Source organism: Mustela nigripes, chromosome 7 (assembly GCF_022355385.1).
Source record: "Mustela nigripes isolate SB6536 chromosome 7, MUSNIG.SB6536, whole genome shotgun sequence".
Taxonomy (NCBI): domain Eukaryota; kingdom Metazoa; phylum Chordata; class Mammalia; order Carnivora; family Mustelidae; genus Mustela; species Mustela nigripes.
Window position 1 is genome coordinate 112,756,037 of NC_081563.1, and position 27,966 is coordinate 112,784,002.

The following is a 27,966-nucleotide window of genomic DNA, read 5'->3' on the forward strand; positions in this document are numbered from 1 at the left end:
ACCATTTCATTATTTTTTAAAATATTTTATTTCTTTATTTGAGAGAGAGAGAAAGAGCACGAGCAGGGAAAGAGGCAGAAGGAGAGAGAAAGTGAGAAGCAGGCTCTCCACTGAGCAGGGAACCTGACACACGGGCTGGATCCCAGGACCCTGAGATCAGGACCTGAGCCGAGGGCTTAACGGACTGAGCCCCTTGGTGCCACAACAAGGATTTCATTGTGATCAGTGATCCTACGATCAGAAATTCAGACAGGGCATAAGAATGGCTTGTCTCCTCTGTATGATGTCTGGGCCTTGGCTAGGGGTGACAACTTCTAGGGTCTGACCATCCAGAAGCTTCTTCATTGACATGCCTAATGATTAATGCTGGCTACTGGACTCTGTGCTGGGCTTTTAGCTAGGACTCCTGCGTGTATCCCTACAGTGTGGTCTTTGTGTGTGAGCTAGTTTGGGCTTCCTCCTAGCCCTGCAGCAAGATTCCAAAAAGGAGCTGCCCAGGAGAGCAGGGAAAAAGTACAGGGAAGTTTTATGGTCAAGCTTTGGAAGTTACCTCACTACCTGTGTTATCACAAGCCTGCAGAGGGGAAAGGAATACTTACCCACTTCTCAATGAGAGGCGTGTCAAAGAGCATGAGAAAAACTATAGCTGCAGTCAGCTCTGGAAAATACAACCTGTCACCACTGGGTTGGAATAATGGAGCCAAAAGGAACACTCAGGCCAGTGCCTTCTCAAGAGTCCCACAGTTGAGCTCTCTCAGGGAGGAAAAAATAAAAAGCTAGAACAATAACAGCATCTTAGGGAAAGAGGAAACATGTTCTATGACAGAACAATCAAATCCCATCTCTGACTCCCTTTTGGGTTCTGCCATTTAGCATCACCAACATCCAAGTCAGCGGCTGGGATGGAGGTGAGGGCTGGGAACCGTGGGGAAACTAAGTCACAGAAGGCAGGGTCCATTGTGGGCCCCACAAAAGTGAGGAGCTCCCAGCTTCTTGGGCTCGAGACGCAGTCTTGTGTGCTGGCTGTTGGTGCTCAGGACAAAAGAGGGGGTGCGCTTTTGATATCAAGTTTCTCCTCTTCATGCACCCCCTCTGCCCAGAGCTGGCCCCAGAGCTGGGGAAACAGAAGAGGCACCCCTCCTCCTCCTCCTGGGCGTGGGGTGTGTTGTTGTCCCTGCAGGATGAACATGCTGATATCCCTTCCCCACGCAGGCCTCCTCCACCCTCTAAAACAGAAGCCATCCTCCCCCTCCGAAGACCGAACTCCTCACTCACCGGAAGCCCCTTCCCCTGCAAGTGTACCCTCAAACCCAGGGGTGCCCATGGGTGCCCAGGGACTCATGTTTACCAGTGATCCCCCTGAAATGGGGAAAACAGGGCTCCCCCTCCCTGGAGGCTGTATTCCCAGGAGCCTTCCTCCTGGACAGCTGGCGGTTCATTGAGCCCAGGGTGTTGCATGGTTCCCAAAGATGGAACACACTCTCCACTCTGATGGGCCATGTACCTTTGTGCTCTGGGGTGAGAAAGGGACAGCAGGCCCTCAGACCTGGAGCCAAGGGGCCTGGGGACATAACCCTGGCCCTAAGGGGGCCTGCCACAACTCTCCAATCATCTTGGGAGCCTTCTGTTGGTAATTTCCCAGCTGGTTCTGATTCCTATTTCACAATCTAGAAGCAGAAACTGAAAACCCCAGAGCTCGTTCCACCCATCACAGTCACTTCCTCTTATGTGAGGGACATGAGACTTCCCCTCTCATCGCAGAGCAGAGTCCCGAGGCCTCTGCCAGGCAACATTCACCCGGAGTGGGGCTCCGGACCACCAGGATGCCCACATCTGCCTCCCCACCCCAGCTGCCTGGGCCATCCCTGCTGCTGCCTCTGCTGCTGGGCCTCACAGGTGAGTGTCGCCCTCCCTTGCGGAGCCCCGTGCAAGGAACTCACCTGAGTGTGGCCCAGGGGCAGGGCTTCCCCACTGGCAGTAGAGAGGAGGGATCTCCTTTCAAAGTTCTCTTTCTTCACTACAGCTTCATCTTGAAGACACTTCTCTAAATGTTTTCTTTTACAACAAGGCCCTCCCAAATGAATGTTCCCAGAGCTTATTCCTCGGAGGGCTCCTTTCCTCTCCCACTCAGGTCCAGACAGGATTCACCCCACCAGGAGTTTCTCAGTGCCAGGGGTTCCCAGTCCCGCCTCACTTCCCACCCTCCTGTCTCCCTGTGAAGCCTCCATGATCCCCTGTCGTTTGACCTGCAGGACCTGGGCCCATCCTCTGGGAGGAGGTAGGGGTGCAGTATCAGACTCCTGCAGAAAACCCTAGAGTCTGGGAGTCAGAGCCGCCCTAATTCAGCCGGAGATCTTGATAGGTAGATAGATAGATAGATCACGAGTACTCCACCTGCAGAGAGATTAGAAAACTGATAAGTGGTGCTTTGTAAACTATTAAGTCCCACAAAATCTCAGCATTCTAAAATTATATTCTTTTTTTTATTATTATTGTGTTATGTTAGTCACCATACAGTACATCATTAGTTTTGATGGAGTGTTCCATGATTCATTGTTTGCATCTAACACTCAGTGCTCCATGCTATCCGTGCCCTCCTAATACCCATCACTGGGCTCACCCGGCCCCACACCCTCCTCCCCTCTAAAACTCTCCGTTTGATTCCTGGAGTCCACAGTCTCTCATGGTTTGTCTCCCCCTCTGATGTCTCCTCTTTCATTTTTGTTAATGTCTCTTAATGTCCTCCATGTTATTCCTTATATTCCACAAATAAGTGAAACCATATGACAACTGTCTTTCTCTGTTTGACTTATTTCACTCAGAATAATCTCCTCCTGTCCCTTCTGTATTGATACAAAAGTTGGGTGTTCATCCTTTCTAATGGTTGAGTAATATTCCATTGTATATATGGACCACATCTTCTTTATCCACTCATCTGTTGAAGGGCATTTCGGCTCTTTCCACAATTTGGCGATTGTGGCCAAAGCTGTTATGATGCTATGAACATTGGCGTACAGATGGCCCTTCTTTTCACTACATCTGTATCTTTGGGGTAAATACCCAGTAGTGCAATTGCAGGGTCATAGGGTAGCTCTACTTTTAATTTCTTAAGGAATCTCCACACTGTTTTGCAAAGTGGCTGCACCAACTTGCATTCCCACCAACAGTGTAAGAGGGTTCCCCTTTCTCCACATCCTCTCCAACACTTGTTATTTCTTGCCTTGTTAATTTTTGCCATTCTAACTGGTGTAAGGTGGTATCTCAGTGTGATTTTGAGTTGAATTTCCCTGTTGGCTGATGATGATGAGCACTTTTTCATGCGTCTTTGGAGAAGTATCTGCTCATGTCTTCTGCCCATTTTTTGACTTATCTGGTTTTTTTTTTTTTAATTTATTTATTCTTGATTGGGAATTAGCCCTGCCTGTCTGCTCCCTTCTCCCCAGAGCTGACCCTGGATCCACAGACAGATGAAGTGCCCCCTTTCCTTCCCAGTGAGTTGACATCTCAGTTGACATCCTGGACAGAGGCTGTCCAGGAAAGTGGTTAAAAGCACAGATATTTTTTGAAGATCCAGAGTTCAAATCCAAGTTCATCGCTTATACTTTATTTGGCTTGGAACAAGTTGTGAATTTCTCTGCGTCTCATTTTCTTGTCTGGGAACAGGGATGAATAATAATAATGCCGTTCTCACAGAGTAATGGTGGGAATTGAATGAGTCAGTTAATGTATCGAAGAGCTCAGAGTGATGTCTGGTACCCAGAAGCATCTATGGAAACTCGCTGTCGAATCCTTGCAGTGTTTAGTGAATGCAAATGCAAACACCTCAGAACGGTCCTGCTGATTCTGGCCATTACAGCACTCACTCATGACCTTGACAACCCATGTCTTCTTTGAAAATTGGCAACACTGATGGAGAAAGGCTTGATCCATCCTGCTTGACTGAGGAAACCACCAAAAGCGGAGGGAGAGGCTTGGCTCAAACAGCAGCAGGCTTGTCTGAGCTAGAGTCGGGCTTTGAGCCCACATCAGCCTGACTCCAGGTCCACACACTCTGGGTCCTTCGGGCACAGTTCCCTGAGTGTTTTTCCATGGTTTTTAGATTCAGTCTCACGACAAAGCCATAAGAGAAGCCCCCAGGGCCAGGCAGGGGACATGTGGAGCTCACTTGTATTTCCCTCCAGGTGTGGCCGGTGAGGCGGGGCTGCAGGTGATCCAGCCTGACAAGTCAGTGTCTGTCGCAGCCGGACAGATAGCCACTCTGCGCTGCACCATGACCTCCCTGATCCCCACAGGGCCGGTTCAGTGGTTCAGGGAGACAGGGCCAGGCCGGGAGTTAATCTTCAGTCACAAAGGAGGCCACTTCCCCCGAGTAACAAATGCTTCTGACACCACAAGGAGAAACAACATGGACTTTTCCATCCGCATCAGTAACGTCACCCCAAAGGACACCGGAACCTACTACTGTGTGAAGTTCCAGAAAGGGACCCCTGATGATGTGGAGTTTAAGTCTGGACCAGGCACCAGGATGTTTGTACATGGTAAGTCCAGATCCTTGAAAAACCCAGCCTGATTGTTCTAAAGACAGATCACAAGCTTTAGGCTCTCAGCCCAAGGCTCCCTCTTTGTCAGCGCTTATGTTAAAGTTGAGGATAGAAGATGGGGATAGTGAGAAATCATAGCATGGAAGCAGGGTGAAACATGATCCCAGGGCTCCTAGCAATAGAGTCCTACCCTTTAGAATCTTACATTTTCAAAGGCCACAAAGTAGATCAGAAAGCAGAGTGAGTAAAATTGCAGACACCAGGACCAAATGGCCTGGATTCAACTTCTAATTCTGCCATTTTCAAGCTGTGTGGCTTTAGCAACTTTCTTAAATTCTCAGTGTCTCCATTTTCTCATCTGTGAGGAAGGGATAATAATAGTACTCACCTCATAGACTTGTTATGAGGAGTACAAACGTAAATGAGTTTATAAATGTGAAACACTTAGAAGAGCACCTATAACATAATTATTGTGTTAGCGTATATCATGACTATGATGATATAGTGAACTGGAAACAGTTTGATGTTTTCATGTGTTGTATTTAAGCTTTGCGATGCAGGACCGGAGCATCATTAGGTCGAGGGCTAATATTTTTTTTCTTTTTTAACAATTAAAGAAAAAGATTTTATTTATTTATTTGAGAGAGCTAGTAGACAGAGCAGCAAGCAGAGGGAAAAGGAGAAGCAGGCTTCCTGCTGAGCAGGGAGCCTGATGCGGGGCTCGATCCCAGGACCCTGGGATCATGACCTGAACTGAAGACAGTCACTTAACCGACTGAGCCACCCAGGACCCCCTTTTTTCCTTTTTTACCTCTTACTGAGGTAGAACCATCAAACTGTTTCCAGGTAATTTAACCAGGTCCCAAAACAAGTTCAAGCATATTTAGAGGATATACAAAATATCCAACACCAAACAAAGGAAAATTCACAGCTTATAGCTACCAAGCTGACAGATGGTAACTACAGTTATCATGGTGAGCACAGAATAATATATAGAATTGTGGGATCACAGTCAGTCAAGAAAAAAGAAAGAGTGCACAAATTACCAATATCAAAACTGAGAGATGGGGGCACTAGGCTGGCTCAGTTGGAAGAGCATGTGACTACTGAGTTCAGGGTCATGGGTTTGAGCCCCACCTTGGATGTGCAGAGATTATAAATAAATAAATAAATGAACTTTTAAAAAAAAAAGGATGAGAGAGGTAACATCCCCACATTTCCCACAGATATTAAGGAAACTTTGTGAAAAATTTTACACCTATAAACTCAACAAACTTAGAGGAAATGCACAAATTCCTTGGAAGGCATGGGCTACCAAAGCTCACTCCAAATGTCAATAGCCTGATTATTTCTATATTTATTAAAGAAATTGAATTTGGTAGTTTAAAAAGCCTCCCACAAACAATAGTCCAGGCTCAGACGACTTCACTGAGAACTCTACCAAGCACTGAAGAAAGAAATGCTAACAATTCTACACAAATTATTCCAGAAAATTGGAGTGATGCTTCCCAATCCATCCTTAAAACCAACATTACTGTGATACTAAAACCAGATAAAGACTGGTCTAATATCCCTCATAAACATAGAATTTTTATAAAGCTACAAAAATCATACAGTGTAGTATTGGCATCATGATAAACTAGTAGATGGGGAGCCTGGCTGGCTGGCTCAGTCAGAGGAGCGTGCAACTCTTGATCTTGGGGTCATGAGTTTGAGCCCCACGTTGGGTATAGAGATTACTAAAAATAAATAAACTTAAACAAAAGATAGACAAATAGATCAATGAAAAATAATGGAAACAATATCATGCATGCAGTCAATTGATTTCTTTAAAAAAAAAAAAAAACTAAAGGCAATCTCATGGAGAAAGAAGTCTTCAACAATAGTGGAGGATCGATTGGAACATTAGTAAGCAAACCAATGGAACAGAATAAAAAATCCAGAACCACTCCTCCCACCACAAGCCAAAAGTAATCCCACATGGATCAGATATTTAAATAATGAAACTGTGCAAGTATGAGAAGCAATCATGTCTGGACTCTTTTGAAACCCAGAAGTGGGGAAAACCTTCCCAACTATAATTCAAAATGCAGAAACAAAAAGAGAAAAAAATGACAATTTGATCATATTGTACAAAAAGAAACTTGTGTGTGGAAGTGTGTGTGCATACACTATTTTGTGACTTATAATACAAAGATTCACCCCTAACATACAAAGAGAGCTTCTGAAAATTTTTTTAAAGATTTCATTTATTTATTTGACAGAGATCACAAGCAGGCAGAGAGGCAGGCAGAGAGAGAAGGGGAGACAGACTCCCTGCCCAGCAGAGAGCCCAATGAGGGGCTCGATTCCAGGACCCTGAGATCATGACCTGAGCTGAAGGCAGAGGCTTTAACCCATTGAGCCACCCAGGAACACCGAGAGCTTCTAAAATTTTACAACAAGCAATTTTATAGAATTATGGGCAGTAAATATGAGAAGGCAATTTATAGAAAGTGAAATAGAAACATCTTCTATATATATGAGTGTGTTCAATCACACTCACATGAAAAGATATGCAATTTAAAACTACACTGGGACACAACCTCTCACCTATCTGCTTGGCCAAAAATCCAAAAGTTTGACAACACTCTCTGTTGGAGGAACTGGGGGGAAATTGATACTTCCATACTTTGTATGCAGAAATTCAAAATCATGGAAGTCGTAAAGAAGTAGATTTGGCAATATTTAGCCAAATTACCTATTACATAGACATATATACATTACCCTGTGACCTAACAATCTCACTTCTAGAAACTTATCCTAAAGACATACTAACACAAGTGTAAAATGATTTATGATTAGGCTCTTGATTACAACACTATGTGTAAGAATAAAAGAGAGAGGTTAAATAAATTATGGTAGAATCACACAATGGAGTACTGTAACTTTAAAAATGCACGAGAAGAAGTCAGCACTTGGCTTCAGCATGACCCACAGGATATCATTAAACAAGAAAAGTAGTGTGAGGAAGAGTGGGTGGAGCAGACAATCTTTTATGTTAAGAAGAGCGGGAAATACAAGCATGTCCACATTTGGTTATCTTATTTTGAAAGAGGAATAAAAGCACAGAGGATTACAGTTACTTCTTAATTCTTAATATATACATGCTGAGGTGGTTGTGAATGAAATGACAGTGTCTAGTTTTGCTTTAAAATAACACAATGGATGGTAGACATATAAATGAAACATTTGTTGATAATTGCCAAAGCCCCAGGATGAGTACTTTGTATTTTTCTTTTGAGAGGGAGAGCAAAGAGGTGTGAGCAGCAGGAGAGGATGAGGGGAAGGATGAGCGAGTGTTAAGCAGGATCCATGCCCACCATGGAGCCCGGACCTGGGACTTGATCTCATCACTCTGAGATCATGAACTGAGCCATAATCAAGAGCCAGAGGCTTAACTGACTGCACCACCCAGGCACCTGTGTATTCCATATTTTTAAGGTGTGTTATAAAGGGTTTGTCTTAACCCAAGCCTGTATACTTCCAGAAAAGTCTTTCTGCATTCCCAGGGGGTTCAGGTACCCTAAACTGAAGTCACTACAGTACTTAGCAGTATCCAGCAGTCTGGGAGGAGTTATACCCATTGGCAGAAAGTTTAGGAGTGAATTTGTCCTAGGTTCATAAAAACTAAGCAAATAAAAAGAACAAGGCAGGGGCGCCTGGGTGGCTCAGTGGGCTAAATAAATAAAAAGAACAAGGCAGTGGGCTGCCTTCGGCTCAGGTCATGATCTCAGGGTCCTGGGATCGAGTTCCGCATCGGGCTCTCTGCTCAGCAGGGAGCCTGCTTCCTCCTCTTTCTCTCTCTCTCTGCCTGCCTCTCTGCCTACTTGTGATCTCTCTCTGTCAAATAAATAAATAAAATCTTAAAAAAAAAAAAAAAAAAGAACAAGGCAATTAGGGGCACCCAGCTGGCTCAGTCAAAAGAGCATGTGACTCTTGATCTCAGGGTCATGAGTTCAAGCCCCACACTGGGTGTGGAAATTACTTAAATAAATAAAAACTTTAAAAGAGAGAGAGAGAAAGAATTAAAAACTGGGAAAACAAAAAGTGTACAAAGAAAGGAAATGTAAGCATGATATACTGCATGGCCCAGTTGTAAAAAAATGTTTCGTTGGTCATTATAATATAAATGCTGACTACTAAAAAAATAAAAGACTCTGATGTGTCTATGATAAGAAGATGTAAGGAAAGGAAGTATCAATGGCATGTGAAGGAAGATAAGAGTTAAGCCATCATTTTCCATAGTAGTAGGTTTATTCAAAATACATAAAACTGAAAAAAAAGGAGATAATTATATAAGCACCTTATTGAGAAACACAGAGAGGGGGGCACCTGGGTAACTCAGTCGGTTAAGCATCCAGTTCTTGATTTCAGCTCAGGTCATGATCTCAGAGTTGTGGGATAGAACCCCATGTTGGGCTCCACGCTGAGTTTGGAGCCTGCTTAAGATTCTCTCCTTCTCCCTCTGTCCCTCCCTGCTCATGCACATGCACTCTCTCTCTCAAAAAAAAAAAGAAAAGAAAAGAAAAAAAGAGAGAGAGAGAGAGAGAAGAAAGAAGAAGATAGAAACATGATGAGAAATGCCCAATGAATCAGCTAAAATAATTATAAGTGGTTGGTCCGTAATTTTCTCCTAGGAGAGGAAGCAAGGGACGTGATGTTTTTAGTTCCATAAGTTAAATGACTTTTTAAACAATGTATTTCAGGAAGGAGGGAAGAGAGGGAAGGGGAATGACAAATTCCAATCTGTATTTTAACATGATCACCATGGTCTGGTGTCGAGTGCTGATGGCAAGTGCTGAGAAGCAGTCCATGAGGCCAGTTGGCAAGCTGTTAGGGTAAGAAGGGTCATAATAAAAATTACACGGAGGAGAAAACTGGAGATGAGAGATTGAGTAAGTCTAGCTGGGGGAACCATAAGGGTAGATATCACACTGGAAATTAACTTGTCGTCTTCATTTTTCTCTCTTCTCTCTCATCTTCACTTTGGCCAAAGCTAAGCCCTCTCTTCCAGAGATTTATGGCCCCTCCAGCAGGGCCAGCCCAGGCCAGATAATGAATCTCACCTGCACGTCAACTGGCTTCTTTCCCAAAAACATACAGCTGAAATGGTTTGAAAAGGATGTGGAGCTTCCAGCCTTTCAGACCCTCGTCTTCCGGCCTGGAGATGCCGAATCCTACACCATCTTCAGCACAGTGCTGGTGACCCTTGATTTATCCTTACTCCACTCCCAGGTCACCTGCCAAGTGACTCACAGTACATTGCATAGCCCCCTCAGTAGGCACGTGAACATCTCCAGATTCCTCCAAGGTAAGGGCCCTCCCCAGCCAAGTGGCCAACACTTGGTGACCACCACTGGTTCCCTAATTGGAGGACTTCACCTGCCTCCTCCCATTTATTCTTCCTTAAATCCCCTGTGAGATGGGTACAAAGTTCCCTATCTTATCCGACCATCCTCTTCTTACAAGATGCCATAATCGGGTCCTTGGCGTTCAGAGTTCCCTTTGCTCTCTTGTATTTGGGAGATAGAAGTTCATTCATTCATTCAACAAGTGTTTATTGAGCAAGTCATATGTGGCAGCATTATTCTAGGTGCTGGGGATTCCGTGGTAAACAGAACAGACCTAGTTGTGCTCCACTGAGCTCAGTCACATGAACCCTATCAACAAGATGCAAAAAATATACAGTTCTAGGGGTGTCTGGGGGGCTCAGTGGGTTAAGCCTCTGCCTTTGGCTCAGGTCATGATCTCAGAGTCCTGAGATCAAGCCCCGCATCAGGCTCTCTGCTCAGTGGGGAGCCTGCTTCCCTCTCTTTTCTCTAACTGCCTCTCTGCCTACTTGTGATCTCTCTGTCAAATAAATAAATAAAATCTTTTTAAAGAAAACCAACTATGCAGTTCCAATTTTTTAAAATATTTATTTATTTGAGAGAGAGAGAGAGAGCAGGGAGGAGGAGCAGAGGGAGAGGGAGATCCCAAGCAGACTCCCCACTGAGAATAGAGCCCAACACGGAGCTCCATCTCCTTTCTTTAAAACCCATCTCCTTTCTTTAAAAAGCAGTGGCTTACTACTGCTCTTACAAAAAAAAATAAAATAAAATAAAATAAAATCCTTATCAGGGCATTCAACAGCAATCTTCAAACATTTTTGTTCATAAAGCCCTGAGATAATTGTGAAGAACTATGTGGCTCCTCGTGCATTTAAAAGTTAACATCCAGAATTGTTCATCACAGACTTTAATGGTTGCACAGGCCAGAACCCCTGGAACATAACAAATGTTACATCTCTCTGAAATGTTCAAAGAAAAATAAGGTCATACTGATTTGATACCACCATCATCCATTACAACAGACATAAATAAGCTCTTCTTAAATAAACATAAATTTTATAACATCCCTTTTTCCTCTTAAATTTGTATTTCCATTCTAATTTCCTGGGGAGAAATTTATCCTACTGTAAATTTATTTTATATTTGAAAATCCTGGGGCGCTTGGGTGGCTCAGTGGGTTAAAGCCTCTGCCTTCAGCTCAGGTCATGATCCCGGGGTCCTGGGATCAAGCCCTGCATTGGGCTCTCTGCTCAGAGGGGAGCCTGCTTCCCTCTCTCTCTCTGCCTTCTTGTGATCTCTTTCTGTCAAATAAATAAATAAAATCTTAAGAAAGCCCTTACAGACCACATCATCACACATTCATAGAGAACTATGAGAAAACAGAGAACTACAATAAATATATATATGTATTGAATTTTATATTATATATAATTTATATATAATATTCAATACACATAAATTGAATTTTTAAAACTTTTGGTTATGACCATAGGCTCTAAGTGTTAAAAATAAAAATTCATTTGGATTGAATTACACAATTGATCAAAACAATCTAAATATCTGAAAAATTCTGATAAATAATTATCAAAATAACCATTAAAATGTAATCCAATTTTGAACTGTCCTTTTATTTTGTGCTGCAGAGTCTTTACACCAAGGGCACTGCACCATAACTAGATTCGGGGTGTGTGGGAGGAAGATCTTCCCTCGATAAGGTTGGGAGAAGGACTGAGGAGCAGGAGGAAGGAATAGGCATCTTCAGGCAGATAAGTTTCAGGAAAGAATCATATGAGGGTTCGGGATCTGGAAATTGACTGTATTAAACTACCAATGTATGGATTCCTTAGGATGTCCTTATGTGCCCCCAGAAATAAGTGTAGCACCAGTCTTCATGGGCACGGGCTGTGAATTTGGCTTCATCTTGCCCATGCTCCCCCCCACTCACTCTGATCATCTTTCTGTCCTAGGATACGCTAGGCTTCACCTCAGGACCTCTACCCAAGCCCTTCCCTCTGCCTGAGACACCCTTCCCCACACCTACCTGGCCTCCCCCAGAGCCTTCCTTCCTCTGGCCCTCCACCAACCCCTTTGCTTAGTGTTCCAGTGACCAGGACTGCATAACAAATCTTCCCCAAACATATTCCAATGCTCTAAACTTACTCCATATCTCCCAAATTATTATGCTTACGTATTCTGTGGGGTAGGAATTTGGAGAGGGCCTGGCAGGGATGGCCTGTCTTGGCCCCATGATGTCTGAGACCTCAGCTGAAGGACTCCAGGGCTGAGGTTATCACAAACCTGCCTCACTAACATGTCTGGTCATTGGTGCTGGCTATGGGCTTGGGGCTTCAGTTCTTCTTGACATCAGCCTCTCCTGATCATCTTTCCCCACAGGCTAGTCTGAGCATCCTTGTAGATTGGTGGCTATGTTCCAAAAGTGAATATCCCAAGGGGAAGTCTCATGAACTTTGATGACCAACCTTTAGAAGGTACAATGTCACCTCTGCTGTACTCTCTTCACCAGGCAGTCACAAAGTCCCAACCAGGTTCCAGAGAAGTCCACTCCCCTTCTGGTGGGGAGAGGCAAGGTTCTGGAAGACATCTGGGAACTTGCCGTGGTCATTTTTAGAAAATACAATCCGCCACACATAGTTAACTGCTATTCATGTGTCATACTTCTGCTGAAAGGTCACTTCTTCCAGAAACTCTTCCCTAACCTGCCCCAACTCCAGACCAGGTCAGTTGCCCCCGTGTAGGTTCTCAGAACCCCTATGAGGATCACGTGACTGCTCTTCTTCTGCCCTATCCTCCCTGCCAGAACAGGAGCTCTGTTAGGCAGGGACTCTGTCTGTCGTGCTCACTGCTCTACCCCAGAACCAAGGGCAGGGCCTAGAAAGGTAAGGAGGCTCCTTGAGCATCTTTTGCTGGAGGGAAGGAAGGAATGAAGGAAGGGCTATTGTTTCAGTTATACCCACAGTGACCATATCCGTCCACCGGGTCCCAAGCCTCCAGCTGGCCATCCTCATCTGCCATGTGCAAAGGTTCTATCCTGAAGTCATACAAATCACCTGGCTGGAGATGAACAGAAGTATTAAGGCCTATGAGACTTGTGCCCCTACCAAGGACCCCGATGGCACATTCAACCAAGACAGTCGTATCCTGGTTTACATCTCAGAGGACAGAGCACCATTCACCTGCCAAGTGGAGCAAGAGGCCCAGCCACTGATCCAGGCCAGCGTGCCACTGAGTGAGTTCAGAGAAGAGTCAGCATGTTTGGGTGACTGGGGGAGTGGGGTGGACGTGGAGGGGGTAATAACCAGTGGGGGGAAGGCCGTAAAGGTTCAGACCTGGACACAAACAGGCCAGGTTCACATGCTGGCTCTGCCATGTTTGTCATGTGTGACCCTGAGGAAGTCACTTCCCCTTTCTGTGCCTCAGTTCCTTCTTCTATAAAACGGGACAGCAATTAGAGCCACCTCTACGGAGTGTGCTGCCTTAGGGACCAAAGGGCAGGAAGTACCGCTTCTGTCACACAGCGGGATCCAGACCACGCACCCACGCGACCAGCTCTTCCAGCGAATAACTAAGTTTGTATGAGCTATGATCCCCCATCCACCCCCACACACACAAATGGAATGTTATACAGCAATAAAAATGGGTGAACTACAGCTATACACAATAATATGGATAAATCTTAGCAAAAAAAATACTAGGAGTGAGTAAGCCTCCATCATACAGCATGATATCACATTCATAAAGCTAAAAACAGCTAATAAAGGGTTTCTAGGGATACATATAAATAGGATAAACCCATATCTTTTCTGAAAGGATGATTCAACAGTTACTGAGATTCAACAGTTACTGAGTACCCGTTAGGTACGCCATTGGGGTGTTCTCATGTGATACAGAAATGTTCTAAGGTATACATTATCATCCCCATTTTAAAGATAAGGAAACTGAGGCTTAGAGAGGTGAGGGGATTCCCTCTCAGTCTAAGCTTAGTCTTGGTACCTGAGTCAGGAGGGAGGCTGGGCCTGCCTTGGGGCTGAGTGGTGGGAAATGGAAGCCATGTCCATCCTAATTATCTTTCCAGATGCCAGAGCATCCAGCTCCTTCTCTGGAACCCTCATCCTGCTTGGCTGGAAGTTGTTTCCCCTGACGGCACTTTGCATCATCTATGTCCTCAAGAGGAGATTCCCTTCCCAGTAAGGGGGACCTCAGAGAGGGGTTGGGATTCCCCAGGGGTGGGGAGACTCCAGGCCAACAGGGGGCACTGTGAGGAGAAGTCATGCATCACTCCCATTTCCCACCAACCTTGAAGGCATGTGGAAAACAAAGGGCCCCTAAGATCCAGACCCCAATCTCTTCAGCCTTCCCCTCTGCCCCTCACAGCTCCAGTATGAAGATATACAAAGATGCAGGCTCCTTGGTCTAGGCAGGGGGAGCACAGAAGGAGGGAAAGTTAATATGGAGATAGCACTCTTGAGGTGGTCTGTGAGGAGAAGTCTGAGAACAAGGGCTTTGCCCCAGGTTCCTGCTTCCCCTGCAGTTCACAGGCACCACAAGGCCCTCCTCAGGGGCACAGAACCCTCAGTCCCCTCCTGTTTTATATAGGAGGAATGATCCAAGAGAGGCCCTGGCCATGAAGTCTGCAGCGACTCCCAAAGCTTCTCCTGCCTCGTGAGTCTTCTGAGACCTTCTGCACTGGCTGTCCCTCGCTGTTTCCTGCAGCCCCCAGAGAAAGTGAGAACCTGGACCTTGAGGGTTAGTCGGGAGAGGTAGGCTCTCACATCGTATGAAAGAAAAGAAGCTTCTCTGGGGATTCTGGACATGAAGTTCATGACCCTGAGCAAGAAACTCAGCAGAGCAAAACAAGCTCCTACCCAAGGAGGAACACAGACCTGCAAATTCTGAAGGCTCCTCCCGACTCCTCAAGGAAAGCCCATGGTGGGCACCCAAACTCTCAGGAAACCTTGACAGCACCATCATTAAAATGGGATTAGAAGAAACTCTTATAGCCAATAAACATATGAAGAGATGTTCAGTCTCATCAGTAATCAGGAAAAGCCAAAGAAAAACCACACCGAGGTGCCATTTTTTCCCTATTCCAATAGGAAAAATAAAAAAGCAACTGGCTCTTTCTTATGTTGTTGATAGGTATGTAACTTGGCACAGCTACTTCGGAAGACAGTTTGGAAACTCTGAACTTGAACATTCATGTACTCCATAACCTGTTATTTCTGCCTTTGAGTTATATATACCCAAAAAAAACTCTTCACATGTGCTCCAGGAGATATATTCAAGTATACCCATGGTAGCATGGTTTCAAATTAGAAAAACCTGAAAGAAAATCCAAATACACAGCCACAGGGTTATGAGCAAATAATTTAGTACAATCCCAGAATGGAATGTTATACAGCAATAAAAATGGGTGAACTACAGCTATACACAATAATATGGATAAATCTTAGCAAAAAAAAATACTAGGAGTGAGTAAGCCTCCATCATACAGCATGATACCATGTTCATAAAGCTAAAAACAGCTAATAAAGGGTTTCTAGGGATACATATAAATATGATAAACCCATATCTTTTCTGAAAGGATGAACTCAAGATTTTAAATGGTGGTTGCCTGAGGTGGGTGAAGGGAAAAGGATGAGAAAGGTGGGCGTGTAGAGGTAGATGGAAGTTAATATCAGGGTTCTAGCTGCCATGCTGGGTGGTGGTTTCATGAATGTTTTTATCACTATTTATTAAAAATAGAAAGAATAACAATATAAGACTGATAAGTAGGTATGTCGATAGGTAGATAGATGTGGAGATTATTGGAAGGAAAAGAGGGAAAGAGGGAGGGTGGATGGATGGATGGATGAATGGACACACGGATGGATGAATGGATGGATGGATAAGTAGATTAATAAAAGAGGGTCATGCATGGATCAATGATGAGGGTGTGCTGAAGCAAGAATTGTGATAGGTACAATTCTGCATACTTAAGATCCAAGGAAAAAAAAATAGAAGGACAATCCCTAAGGAATCCCCAAGTTCCCTTCCTATGATGACATTTACAAATCCACATTAGAAGGAACGCATTGTTAATGGGTATCACCACGGGTCTAGCACTTCACAAGCAGTATCTTATTTCATCCTCATACCAATCCCACAAGGTGGGCACCATTCCCCACTTTACAGGTGAGGAATCTGAAGGAACCTGCTCAGTGTCACTCAGATAACAAGTGGTGGAACCAAAAAAACCCAGATTAAAACCCAGTTCTGCTCAGTGCTTTCCAGGGAGTCACATGGCCTACTGCCTATGGACAGGTGGGGAGAACTTGACTCATCCTCATTCTACTGCTTCCCAATGTCTCAGGCCTTTTGTTCTACATGAAAGCCCACTCTGTGTCTCTGAATGGGGAGCAGAAGGGAAGAACACATGCACTTTTCTAGTTGTGGAGTAGATCTAGGATTAGTCCTGAGCCCCAAAATAGCCCTGGTAAAGATTTGGGGGAGGTAGTGTAGGCCAAGTCCTGGAGAAGGGCTCTCTGTAGAAGGAAAAATATGCCCAAGGGAAACAGGCATCCTACTGTGTTTGTCTCACTGTGCCCTTGAACCTTTGTAGTTACAAAGATGGAGGTACTGAGCCCAACCTCCATTACCCCCTCAGATATGAATTTCCCCTTCAACATTTTCTACTTGCAGTAGAGCGGCTTCCACTTCAACATTCCTGTCCCCAGCCTCCCATGCTGGGAGCCTGGGGTTGCCCTGGCCCCCCTTCCCCAAACTTCCCCACAGAAGCAGGGCCAGGAGAGGAATGAGGCCAGCCTCATCCCTAGGCCTTGCCTAGGGAGAAAATTTAGAGAGACACTCTCTCTGGGTTGAGCAAGAACAACAAGACTTGCCACATCACATTTTGTGTCCTAGACATCCTCGGTGTCCAAGTCCCCTGACTTTGCTGCTCCCTCCTGTTCATCTTCATGGTTGCTCAGACCCTGATCAGCATGTTCCTCCATCACACTAATAGCCTCCTCGTGATTCTCACTCTGGAGTCTCTAACCCATATACGACGCAGACCTCAGAATGGTCTTTTCCAAACATCTGCTCAGCTATACTTCAGTAAAACAACAAAACAAAACAAAAAAACTTCAGGTAGTTTCTCAGTCCCTAAGTCATACTCAAGAAGATGATAGCGACTACCCCCAAAGTGTCCCATACCTTGACACCAGAGGGAAAATGAATCAGTCACAAGAGTCCCAGCTTGGACATAAAGATGCCTCCTCCCTTTAGGAGAAAGCTCGTGTTCTGATCAAGCCCAAACCCTCCACACAAATAATGGCTCATTGCAAAGAAGTTAATGCCTTCATTTATTCCACAAATATTACTGAGTTTATACTCTGTAACAGGCATGGTTTAGATACCAAGGAAACATTGGTAAACACTGGTAGGGATGGTCCTTACCCTTGTGGAGTTTACAATCTGAGGAGGACAGATACTAAAGAAAGAAAAGAGGGAAGGAGACAGAGAGGGAGGGAGGAAGAAAGAAGAAAGTGATACGTGTCCTGAAGAAAATAAAAGACGCAAGATACTGCAGATTGCAATGACAGAGTTCCAGGGAATCAGGAATTAAATGACAGCTATCTAGGAAGAACAGTAGAGAAAGCCTTTCTGAAAAGGGAGTATTTGAGCTGCTATCTGAAAGCTGCAAGCGCCTGGGGAAAGGTACTCCTATTACATGATCCCAATGAGCCAAGACCTAAGGAATTTGGAACCTTCGAGAAGAGGAAGGGGGCCATTGAGGCTGGCACTGGAGAATAGTTGATATGGAACAGTGCTGAAGAGATGGGCAGGAGACAATCACGGAGGGTTGCTGGCCATGGTGGGGAGTTTGGATTTCACTCAAAGAAGGATGGAAAGATAGTAGAGAGTTTGAATCCACAGAATAAATTACAAAATCAGATATACATTTTTAGAAATCACCATGACTCCTGGAAGGTAAGTAGATTAGAGGAAAGCAAGTAATCGGAAAATTCAGTTGGAAGGTTACTGCAGTAAACTGGGGACAAGGAGGGTGGCTGAGTCATGGCAGTGCCAATGGAAGGAAGGGAAATTGACTAATGCGAAGGGTACCTGTTTGAAGACTGAAGGTGGAATGTAATGAAGAGAAGTCATTGGGAATGGCTTCCTGGCTAGACTAAGCAATGGATGAGATGGGGAGGACAGGGGGAAGAATAGGTTTGGTGGAGGGAACTAAGGGTTCAGTTTTGAACATGATACATACAATGTTTGTTCATCACCCAAGTGCCAATGTTGAGTAGGCTGATGAACATTCAGGTCTGGAGCTCAGGAGAACGGTCAGAGCTGGAAAGAGATTTTTAGAGTCAGGGTCTGGAAAGCTGGTGGCTAGGGCAGTTTTTCCTTCTTCATCCTTCTTGCCTTCCAAAAGCCCTTGGACATAATGCAGACTCTGGCTCTGGTACCAAAGGGGTATTTCTGTAGACATGGCTTGGAAAGAGAAGCAGAAGGACAAAATGTTTCCACCTATCATGACAGCATGAGTGTATATATTTTTTCTCTTGCATATTCATATGATCTCTGCAGGGACTGAGAATGTCCCCCTTCTCCCCTGTCACCCTGGGCTATCCTGGTGATTCTCTGTAGGGGAGAGGGGAGAGGACTGCAAAGAGGGTGACCTATAAGAAAAATGTTCACAAGTGGGCAGTTAAACACCTGAGAAATGCTGACAATTTTACGTCCTGGTCAAGTTGAGCTGGTCATGTCACCTGATACACCTAGTCCAACCCTTCTTTCCCAGACCCTGTTGACAAATAGCAAAGTTGTGTCTTGGAGAAATTAGGTGACATGATTAACCTAATGCAACCAAACCTTGATGCAACTCTCAAACCACCATTCCAGGTATGCCAAAAGTATTACATTTTGGGGGATGACTGGATGGCTCAGCTGATTAACCATGACTTTGGCTCAGGTCATGACCTCAGTGTCCTAGAATTGAGCCCAACCTCAGGCTCCATGCTCCTCTCCCTCTCATGATCTGTCCATCTCTCTCTCTCAAATAAATAAAATCTCCTGCTTGCCCCTCTCCCTCTCATGATCTGTCCATCTCTCTCTCTCTCAAATAAATAAAATCTTTTTTTTTAAGTATTACTTTTTTTTTACTTTTCTATGACTTAACATAATTTTTATTTTAAGCACCCTTTCAGGGACTTAAACTTGACACTCAGGTTATCCTCAGTCAAATCAGGGCTCCCCCAGTCTCTCCATCCCCAGTAGTGTCCAAGTTGTCTCTATGACATCAGTCTCTGCAGGTATGAGCTAGCATGTCCATCACCCTGTGTTGCCTTTAACTTTAGATCCACACCAGTGGTGTTAGAATTAACTTCTTCCTGATCTCAAACCTTCCCTCCATTTGTTCACTTTCAGCTTTTCTCACAATCCTTCTAAGCACATTGGAAAATATGGCTACCTTGGTATCCCAGGAAACTCTGCAGGGTGGTCTCAGGTCCTCTCCACCCAGAAAGAGCCCCTATCCATATCTGTTCTATTGCGGGGCCACACTGGGGGCAGGAACTCCACAGGTCATGTCACCAAGAAGGAAGGTCCAAGTCCTGACTCTCCAATCCCTCCAAATGGGAGCTAGGGTTTGCAGGAGGAGCAAGTTGCAGGACCCTTCTCAGGGCTCCACCAGTGCTGGTTCCCTCTAGTTCCCTTTCTCCCCAGCAGATCGGGCAATGTTGCCTAGTCTCAGAAGTGTGTTGAAGGAGATGGGAGGGAAAAGAGAGAGAGAAACTGCCTTTACAGGAGACTGTTCTTCCAAACTCCCGCATCTTTCATCTGAGCTCAGCCATTGAAACTCAAAGATGCATTTACACTCTATACAATCTCCCCTGGGACAGATGCATTACATTTATCTTCTCCCTAACCTGGCCACAGCAAAGCACAGAACACTGGAGAGAAAGGCATCTGTAAAAACTGGGCTGCAGAGCTGGGCAGTGACACCAGCAGGCACATTTTATAATTACCTGTCAGAAGTCTATGCTTTCTAAAGCCCAATGCATCTCAACTCTGAATGTACCATTGAACTGCACACTTTAAATGGTGAATTTTAGGCCCCGTGAGTTGCAGCTCAATAAATCTATTTAAAAAGATTAAAAGGCTGCAACAACGTGAGGGTATTATATAAAGTTATTTAGTTTCTTTTCTTAATAAACATCAATTTGACTTTGGAGGAGAATATCTAACGCATCCAACCACATAAAACACTAATTCTCTCAACTACACAAAACATCAAATCTGTGTGTGCCTTGTTCTCAACTTTCCAACACTCCTCCATTATTAAAATGTGGGAAGAAAGAAAATAATGAGTTTCATGAAAATCATTTGGAAACCTCATTTTTCCCCAGATTCCGGGATGGAATTGATTTCAGGCTTTGCAGAAAAAAGAAAAAAAAAAAAATTCACGAGGGAGGCAAATTCAGACAGGGATATATTAATCAAACCGGGATATAATTCAGACAGGGATATAATATCAAACCGGGCTATATTAACCGGTTCTCAGAACCTAGAGCTCTGAATATCCTGCCGATAGTTTCTATGATGCTTTAATAACGGTAAGTATTAGACCCATCCGTACAGGTTTCTTAAAAATCCACCATCTATGCACAGAGAAATCTAGAAGAATTCTGCCCCCCAACCCCCAGGCTGCCATACTCTTCCCTTCACATCCGATTGGCCAAAATCTCAACATCTGTCTCTCAACCAGTTACTCAGCCAATCACTGGCCAGGAGGTGGGCCTCCATAACTGATGTGGTCCAATGAAGATCCAGCTCCCGGGGCTGAATCTCCCAAATTTTATTCTCCAACTGGGACCTCACCCTTAGATATTATATCTAACTGCTTCCTCTGTAGCTCTACTTGGATGCACAAAAACATCTCACACTCACCATTTCAAAAACTGACCTTCTACTTATCCCCCCAAAACCTGCCCCACCCACAGACTTCCCTATTTCAGTTCATGGGAACTTCACTCCTCCAGGTGTTTGAGTCAAAAATCTAGGCGGCATCCTTGACTCTCCTCTCTCAGCTCACATCCTTTCTATCAGGAAACCGTGTTATCTCTGCTTTGAAATGTATCCAGAAACGACCACATCTCTCCATCTCCACTCCCTGAATTCATTCACCGTGCTCTGCTGGATTGCTGCAATTAGCTCCTCACTGACCTCCCTGCTCCTGCCCTGGCCTCGCCTATCCATTCTCGATGTAGCCAGCAGAGGAGCCCTTCAAAACAATAGATCTTGTCCTTCCTCTGCTCCAAAACCTTACAATAGGTGGTCATATCACTGACAGAAAACGCCAAAGTCCTTACCTTGGCCCCCGTGACTTCTCACCACAGTCTCTCCTCGCCCCATTTTTTCTTTCATAAGAATGATCACTTTTCTAACATACTGCATGATTTACTTATTTACTTTATATATATTGCCTGTCTCCCCCACACACCCTCTCCAACTATATATTGTCTAAAAAAAACAACCTCACTTTAGTATATGTGCTGCCAAAGCAAGCACAACAACCTCACTTTAATTCTAGGGATATAGGTAGGCTTAAAGTGACAGGATGGGGAAAAAAAATATTCCATGCAAATGGAAACCTAAAGACAGTAAGGGGTGGCCATACTCATAGCAGATAAAACAGACTTTCAGGGGGGAAAAAGTCACAAGAAATAAAGAAGGTCATTATATAGTAACAAAAGAATCAAATCATCAGGCAGGTATGACAAAAATCAACCAAAAATAGATTTAAGACCTAACTATATGACTTAAAACTAGAAACTTCTACTACAGAAAAACATTATTTAACATTAAGAAAAAAAAAACTGCATCAAAGAAAACATCAACATGAAGAAAAGGCAACCTATGGAATGGGAGAAAATACTTGCAAGTCATGTATCTTTAAAGGGTTAATATCTAGAACAGACAGAAACCTCCACAAATCAATAACAACAAAAAAGAACCTGATCAAAAATGGGTGAGGATTTGAATAAACAAACACCTCTCTAAAGAAGACCTAGAAATAGCCAACAAGCATATGAAAATAGATGGTCAGCCTCTCCAAGCAGAAATGCAAAATCAACACTGAAAAAATAAAATTAAATTTAAAAATAAATAAAGTAATTAAAAAAAAGAAAAGAAAAGAAATGCAAAATCAAGAGTCAGACGCTGGGGTGCCTGGTTGGATCTGTCAGTTAAGTTTCCAACTGTTTTTTTTAATCTTTTTATTTTTTCAGTGTTCCAAGATTCATTGTTTATGCACCACACCCAGGGCTCCATGCAGTGCCCTCCGTAATACCCACCACCAGGCTCACCTTTCCTTCTCCTAATGTCCTCCATGTTATTCCTTATGCTTCACAAGTAAGTGAAACCATAGGATAATTGACTCTCTCTGCTTGACTAATTTCACTCAGCATAATCTCCTCCAGTTCTGTCCATGTTGATACAAAAGTTGGGTATTGATTTCAGCATAGGTCATGATCTCAGGGACCTGAGATGGAGCCCTGCATAGGGCTACAGTGAGCATGGAACCTGTTTAAAATTCTCTCTCTCCCTCTCCCTCTGTGCCTCCCCCCTGCTTGGTGAGCTTGCTCTATCTATCTATCTATCTATCTATCTATCTTAAAAAACAAAAACAAAAAAGGAACACCTGCTTAGACAGTTAAGCATCTGCCTTTGGCTCAGGCCATGATTCCAGGGTCCTGGGACTGAGTCCTGCAGGCTCCTTGCTCAGGAGGGAGCCTGCTTCTCCCTCTGCCTGCTGCTCCCCCTGCTTGTGCACTCTCTCTGTCAAATAAATAAATAAAATCTTAAAAAAAAAAAAAAGTCAGGGGCACCTGGGTGACTCAGTGGGTTAAGGCTCTGTCTTCCGCTCAGGTCATGATCTCAAGAGTCCTGGAATTGAGCCCCATATCAGGCTCTCTGCTCAGCAAGGAGCCTCATTCCCCCTCTCACTCTGCCTGCCTCTCTGCCTACTTGTGATCTCTCTCTCTCTCTCTCTCTGTGTCGAATAAGTAAATAAAATCATTTAAAAAAAAAAAAAGAGTCAGATGCTTAACTAACTGGGCACCAGGGCACCCCATTCAGCCTTTAAGAAGAAGGCAATCCCATCACAGGCTACAATATGCATGAACCTCGAGGAAATCACACTAAGCAAAATAAACCAGCCTCAAACGGACAAATACTATATGATTCCTTTTATATTAAGTATTCTAAAATAGTCAAAATCATAGAGACAGAAAGTGGAAAGATAGTTGCCAAGGGCTGAAGGGAGAAGGGAGTGGGAATTAGTGTTTGAGGGGTATAGAATTTCAGTTTTGCAAGATGAAAAAGTTCTAGTCATCTGTTGCACAACCACCTAAATACGCTTAACACTACTGAACTGTACACCTAAAAATGGTTAAGAAAGTAAACTTAATGTTATGGTTTGGGTTTTGTTTTTTACCACAATACGAGAAAAAGAACACAAGTACACATACAAAGCTTCGAGATGGATAAAAGGAGCCAGACACCACCAGTCACTGTATGACTCTATTTATATGAAATTCAAGAACGAGCAAAACTGGTCTATGGTAATAGAAATCAGATTGGTGGTTACCTATGAGGCCGGAGTTTTGAGCCTATTAACAACCACAATTGAGATAGGACCTGCCCTGTGGTTCTTCTTCTGATTCCAAGATGCCCTTCAGCAACAATCATCAGGAAACTTTAAAAAGAAATAAAGAATTATTCCTTATGAGACCTGGAAATCACACAGTAAACCTGGAGCCACACAGCAAGGTCACAGGAAGACAGTGAGTGTGCATGGGCATGGGGTTCTGTTTTTATTGGAGTCAAAGGTAGGGCGCTAAGGTTTCCTGGGCTCACTCTTTATTGCTGAATTTAAAACAGGGTAGCAGAAATTTAAAGCTTGGGAAGAGAAAAAGGCAAGAGGACCAAATGGTCAGTTACAGAAATTAACCAAGATCTCTGAAACAAAGGAGCAGCAGCAGGTCAAGCCTGGCTCTTTATCCAGGCTGGGGGCTGTCCTGGTATTCATTTGAGAAGTGGATGCCTCCTTGAAATGCATGCCTTGGCCATCAAAGCTTAAGTCAGGCACTTGCATTACAAAAAAAAGAAAAAAGCCAACAACTGTCAGTTCACAGCCCTCTTGGGGAACTTCTTGCGTGTAATCTAAAACTGGCCCCCTGAGACACTCCCCCCCACCCCCCCAGGAGAGATCAAAGAAACAGGTTAGTCACTCCAGTCTGATAGACAGCAGTTTTATTTGTGTATTTATTTATTTATTTAGAGAGAACAAAAGGCGGGGGATGGGGCAGAGGGAGAAAGAATCTTAAGCAGGATCACCGTGCTAAATCAAAAGGAGCTTACATACAAGGTTTGTTTTGGGTGGCAGCAAGAGGAATGGATCCGCCCCCTCCACTGCCAAAGTTTAAACATTTCTAGAGTGGCCTTAACTGGGTTCAGTCTTATATACCGTCCAAATGTTAACACCACATCACTATCTCCAGGCCACGTCCCTGGAGCAGCCTTTGGGTGTGGGAAAGGCACATGGAGCCCCTGTTTGGAGGACAGGAAGCGATGTGGAGCTTCCCAGTCCATAGGTTCAACTAACAAGTCAATGGGTGGTCACAGCTTTTCCATGACCTTCCCCAACATCTTGGAAAAACACACCCACTGTCCGCATGGATGGCTCACATCCCCACTGCACTGCCATTGGCCATGGACACAATGTCTGTGTCCCCCTCAACTTCTTATGTTGAAGCATACACGCCCCCTTCAGCGTGATGGTGTTAGGAGGTGGAGCCTTTGGGACATGACAAGGTCATGAGGGGGGAGTCCTCAGGAATGGGATTAGTGCCCTTTTAAGATGAGGCAGGACACAGTTTCCTTCCCCTACACAACTGTCAGGGCCTTACACAGAGATTGAATGTGAAGGAACAAGAAGGAACCCTCTCTGGCTCATGGTGGTAATTATACAGGTATATACAGATACCAAAAGTCTAAAAATTCAGTGAGCCCCAGGTAATACTTGTGCACTTGCCTACAGTATTATGTGTGTCATACATCAGAAAAAAACCTTCAAACAACACCAACCAGCATGTCATGGGATTTGACATAAAACAGGAAAAGAAAACGAGAAAGGCCAACCAAGCCACAGGACAGGACACATTGCAAATAGCAGAAAGTCAGGTTCAAGGACCTCAGAGGCTTCAGTATTAATGAGTCTTTATATATGAAGATGGTATTTCCTCTCCATGCTCGCCAACATTGGTATGGTCGATCTTTTTCATTTTAGTCATTCTCACAGGTGTGTAGAAATAGCTCATTGTGGTTTTATCTATAAAGTCTGTACTGGTCTCACCTCTCTCATTCCTGATTAGTATTCTGAGTCTCTCTTTCTCTCTTTCCAGTATGGCTGCAGGTTTATCAATTATAATGATCTTCTCAAAGATTTCATTTTTATTGACTTTTGTCTATTGTTTTTTGTTTTTTACTTTGTTGATTTTCATACAGATATTTGTGGCTTCCTTTCTTCTACTTACTTTGAATTTTATTTGCTCTTTTTTTCCTGTTTCTTCCCTTTTTTAATTTTTTATTTTTTTTTAAGAGACAAAAGCATGGGTGGTTGGGGAGGGGCAGACTGAGAGGGACAGAGAAAATCCCAAGCAGGCCCCACACTGAGCACAGAGTCTGATGCAGGGCTCTACCCCCAGGACCCTGAGATCACGACCCAAGCCCAGATCAGGAGTTGGGCATCCAACCAACCAAGTCAACCAGGTGCCCCTCCCTGTTTCTTAAGATAGTAACTGTGGTCATTTATTTAAGTCTTTTCTTCTTTCTTAATATAGTCATTAAATGCTATAAATTTCCTGACGCATCCCACAAATTTTAATATTGTGTTTTCATTTTCATTTGGATAAAAATACCTTCTAATTTCCCTTTCATTCTGTCTTTAATGCATGTGTTATTGGAAAGTATGTTATTCAGCTTGTGAATAACTCAGGGTTTCCTAGGCATCTGTTACTGATCCTAATTTAATTACACTGTGGTTAAAGAGTATGCTTGAATTCTTCTTAACTTGTTGAGACCATTTTTATGACTCAGAATATGCTCCATGTTGGCAAATGTTCTTTGTGCACTTGAAAAGAACTGTATATCCTCCTATTTGGTGGTCATAGTGTTCGACAAATGTCAATTAGACTAAGGTAGTTGACAGTGCTTTTCAAGTCTTCTGTACTCTTTCTGACTTTCTGCCTACATGTTCTATCAACTGTGAAAAGAAGGATATTGATATCTCAAAGTATAGCTGTGGATTCCTCTGATTCCCCCTGCCATTCTACTGGGTTTTGTTTCATATACTTTGAAGTCCTATTATCTGGTGCACAAATGTTTGGGATTCATAAGTCTTCTTGATTAATTTGCTCCTTTATCATTATGAAATAACATTCTTTCTTCCTAGAGATAGTCTTTGCTCTGACGTCTACTTTACCTGATATTAAGATAGACATTCCAGCTTTCCTTTGATTAGTATTCATACGCTATATCTTTTCCCATCATTTTCCTTTTAACATACATACACCTTCAATATTTACAGTGCTTTCTTGTAGGCAACAGATAGTTAGGTTTTACTTTTTTTAATCCAATCCAACAATCTCTCATTTTTACATGGTGTATTCAAACCATTTACATTTGAGATGACTTTTTACAAGATTAGGTTTAGATCCTAGTACCTTCCTATTTGTCCTATTTGTCCTTTGTTCTCTTTTTTTTTCTTTTTCTGTCTTCTTTTGATTGACAAATATTTTTATAATGCCCTTTTGTCTCCTTCATTGGCTTATTAGCTATAACTCTTCATTTTGTTGTTTAGTGGTTGCTTTAGGGTTTACAGTATTCATCTATAATTTATCACCATCTATCTTTAAATGACAGCACACCATCAAGTGCACAGGATAGGAAACCTTCAAAGGGATTCTAGTGTCTCCCCCACTGCCCAGTCTTTATTCTACTGTTGTCAGAACTTTACTTAAACACATGTCAAAGCCTCACAATAGAATGTTATCTGTTTTTATCATTTCAGGGTCTTGCTGTTCAGCTTTGCTGGATGGAAACAGAGCACTTCTCTATGAGGACTCCCTTCTGTTCTACCCATTGCTCTGTCAATCATGAGGTATTCCAGTTTGGCTGGTGGGAGCAGGCACTATTCTCAACCCTGTGCTGAGTGGAGGGCATCTTTCTGTGCTTGTGTGTGAGGTGCGGGGAAACGACCTGAGGCCAGGGAACAAACTATCAGAAAGGATTAGAGTGAACAGACCTGACTGGCTCACATCATGGTGTTTGAGGGCAGATGCTATTGAACTTCTTGGAACTAAGAGCTCCATAGACAAAAGCAATCCCTAGGACTGAACATGAGGTATGACTGTGAGGCGGTTCCTGGGCTCCTAGCACAGGCCTAGCCAAGGACAGGCAGGAAAGGTTTTTAGAATTCCACATCCCCTCCCCACATCCTCTTAGAAGGAAACATCTGCCTCACCTCCCTACTCCCCCACCTCACTGGCAACAGAGAAACACCATGATATCCTGCAAACTTATGTCTTGAGGTGAGATGGAGTCATCCCTCTGATGGTCACATACATCAAGGGGAAAGTTGGGGCACAAAGCTGATGACCTACAATGAGCAGAACTTTAAGTCACCTGATCTGAGTCCAGATCCTGTTCATGATGCCAACTGAATATATGGTCCTCTCATGTTTCTGCCCCCATCAGTTTTCTCATCTGGAAAATGGTGGTAACAAGAATAATACCTACCTCAGGGAGTTCTTGAGGGGAGCACCTGAGATGATGTTCATAACCCGGCTGTGAAAGAACTTGCATGGGAGGCCTCAGCCCTCTTTCTCGATGTCCATTTTGAGGTAAAACTCAGCAGTTCAACCCCCAAAGTGGTTGACCCCTGAAAATAAATATAATATTATATGTCAACTGTACTTCAAACT

At 43.8% G+C, this 27,966-nt stretch overlaps 1 protein-coding gene and 1 long non-coding RNA gene across 3 annotated transcripts; one reads left to right on the top strand and one right to left on the bottom strand.

Moving 5' to 3' along the window:
• Positions 1-68: 68 nt before the first annotated feature.
• LOC132021796 (uncharacterized) lies at positions 69-27,889 on the bottom strand. The gene is made up of 3 exons (XR_009405446.1): positions 27,782-27,889; positions 1,941-2,394; positions 69-1,174 (listed from the first exon to the last, which is right to left on the bottom strand). It is a non-coding gene; the product is annotated as an uncharacterized LOC132021796 (long non-coding RNA).
• LOC132021794 (signal-regulatory protein beta-1-like) lies at positions 1,740-15,054 on the top strand. Of its 2 annotated transcripts, XM_059406683.1 has the most exons (6): positions 1,740-1,896; positions 4,182-4,538; positions 9,580-9,894; positions 12,879-13,160; positions 14,007-14,118; positions 14,528-15,054. In XM_059406683.1, exons 1-6 carry the CDS (start codon positions 1,824-1,826, stop codon positions 14,595-14,597), a joined length of 1,209 nt encoding a protein of 402 aa, XP_059262666.1. In that variant the 5' UTR covers positions 1,740-1,823; the 3' UTR covers positions 14,598-15,054. The 2 variants fall into 2 exon arrangements, with proteins under 2 accessions (XP_059262666.1, XP_059262667.1); XM_059406684.1 differs by lacking the exon at positions 9,580-9,894.
• Positions 27,890-27,966: the final 77 nt, after the last annotated feature.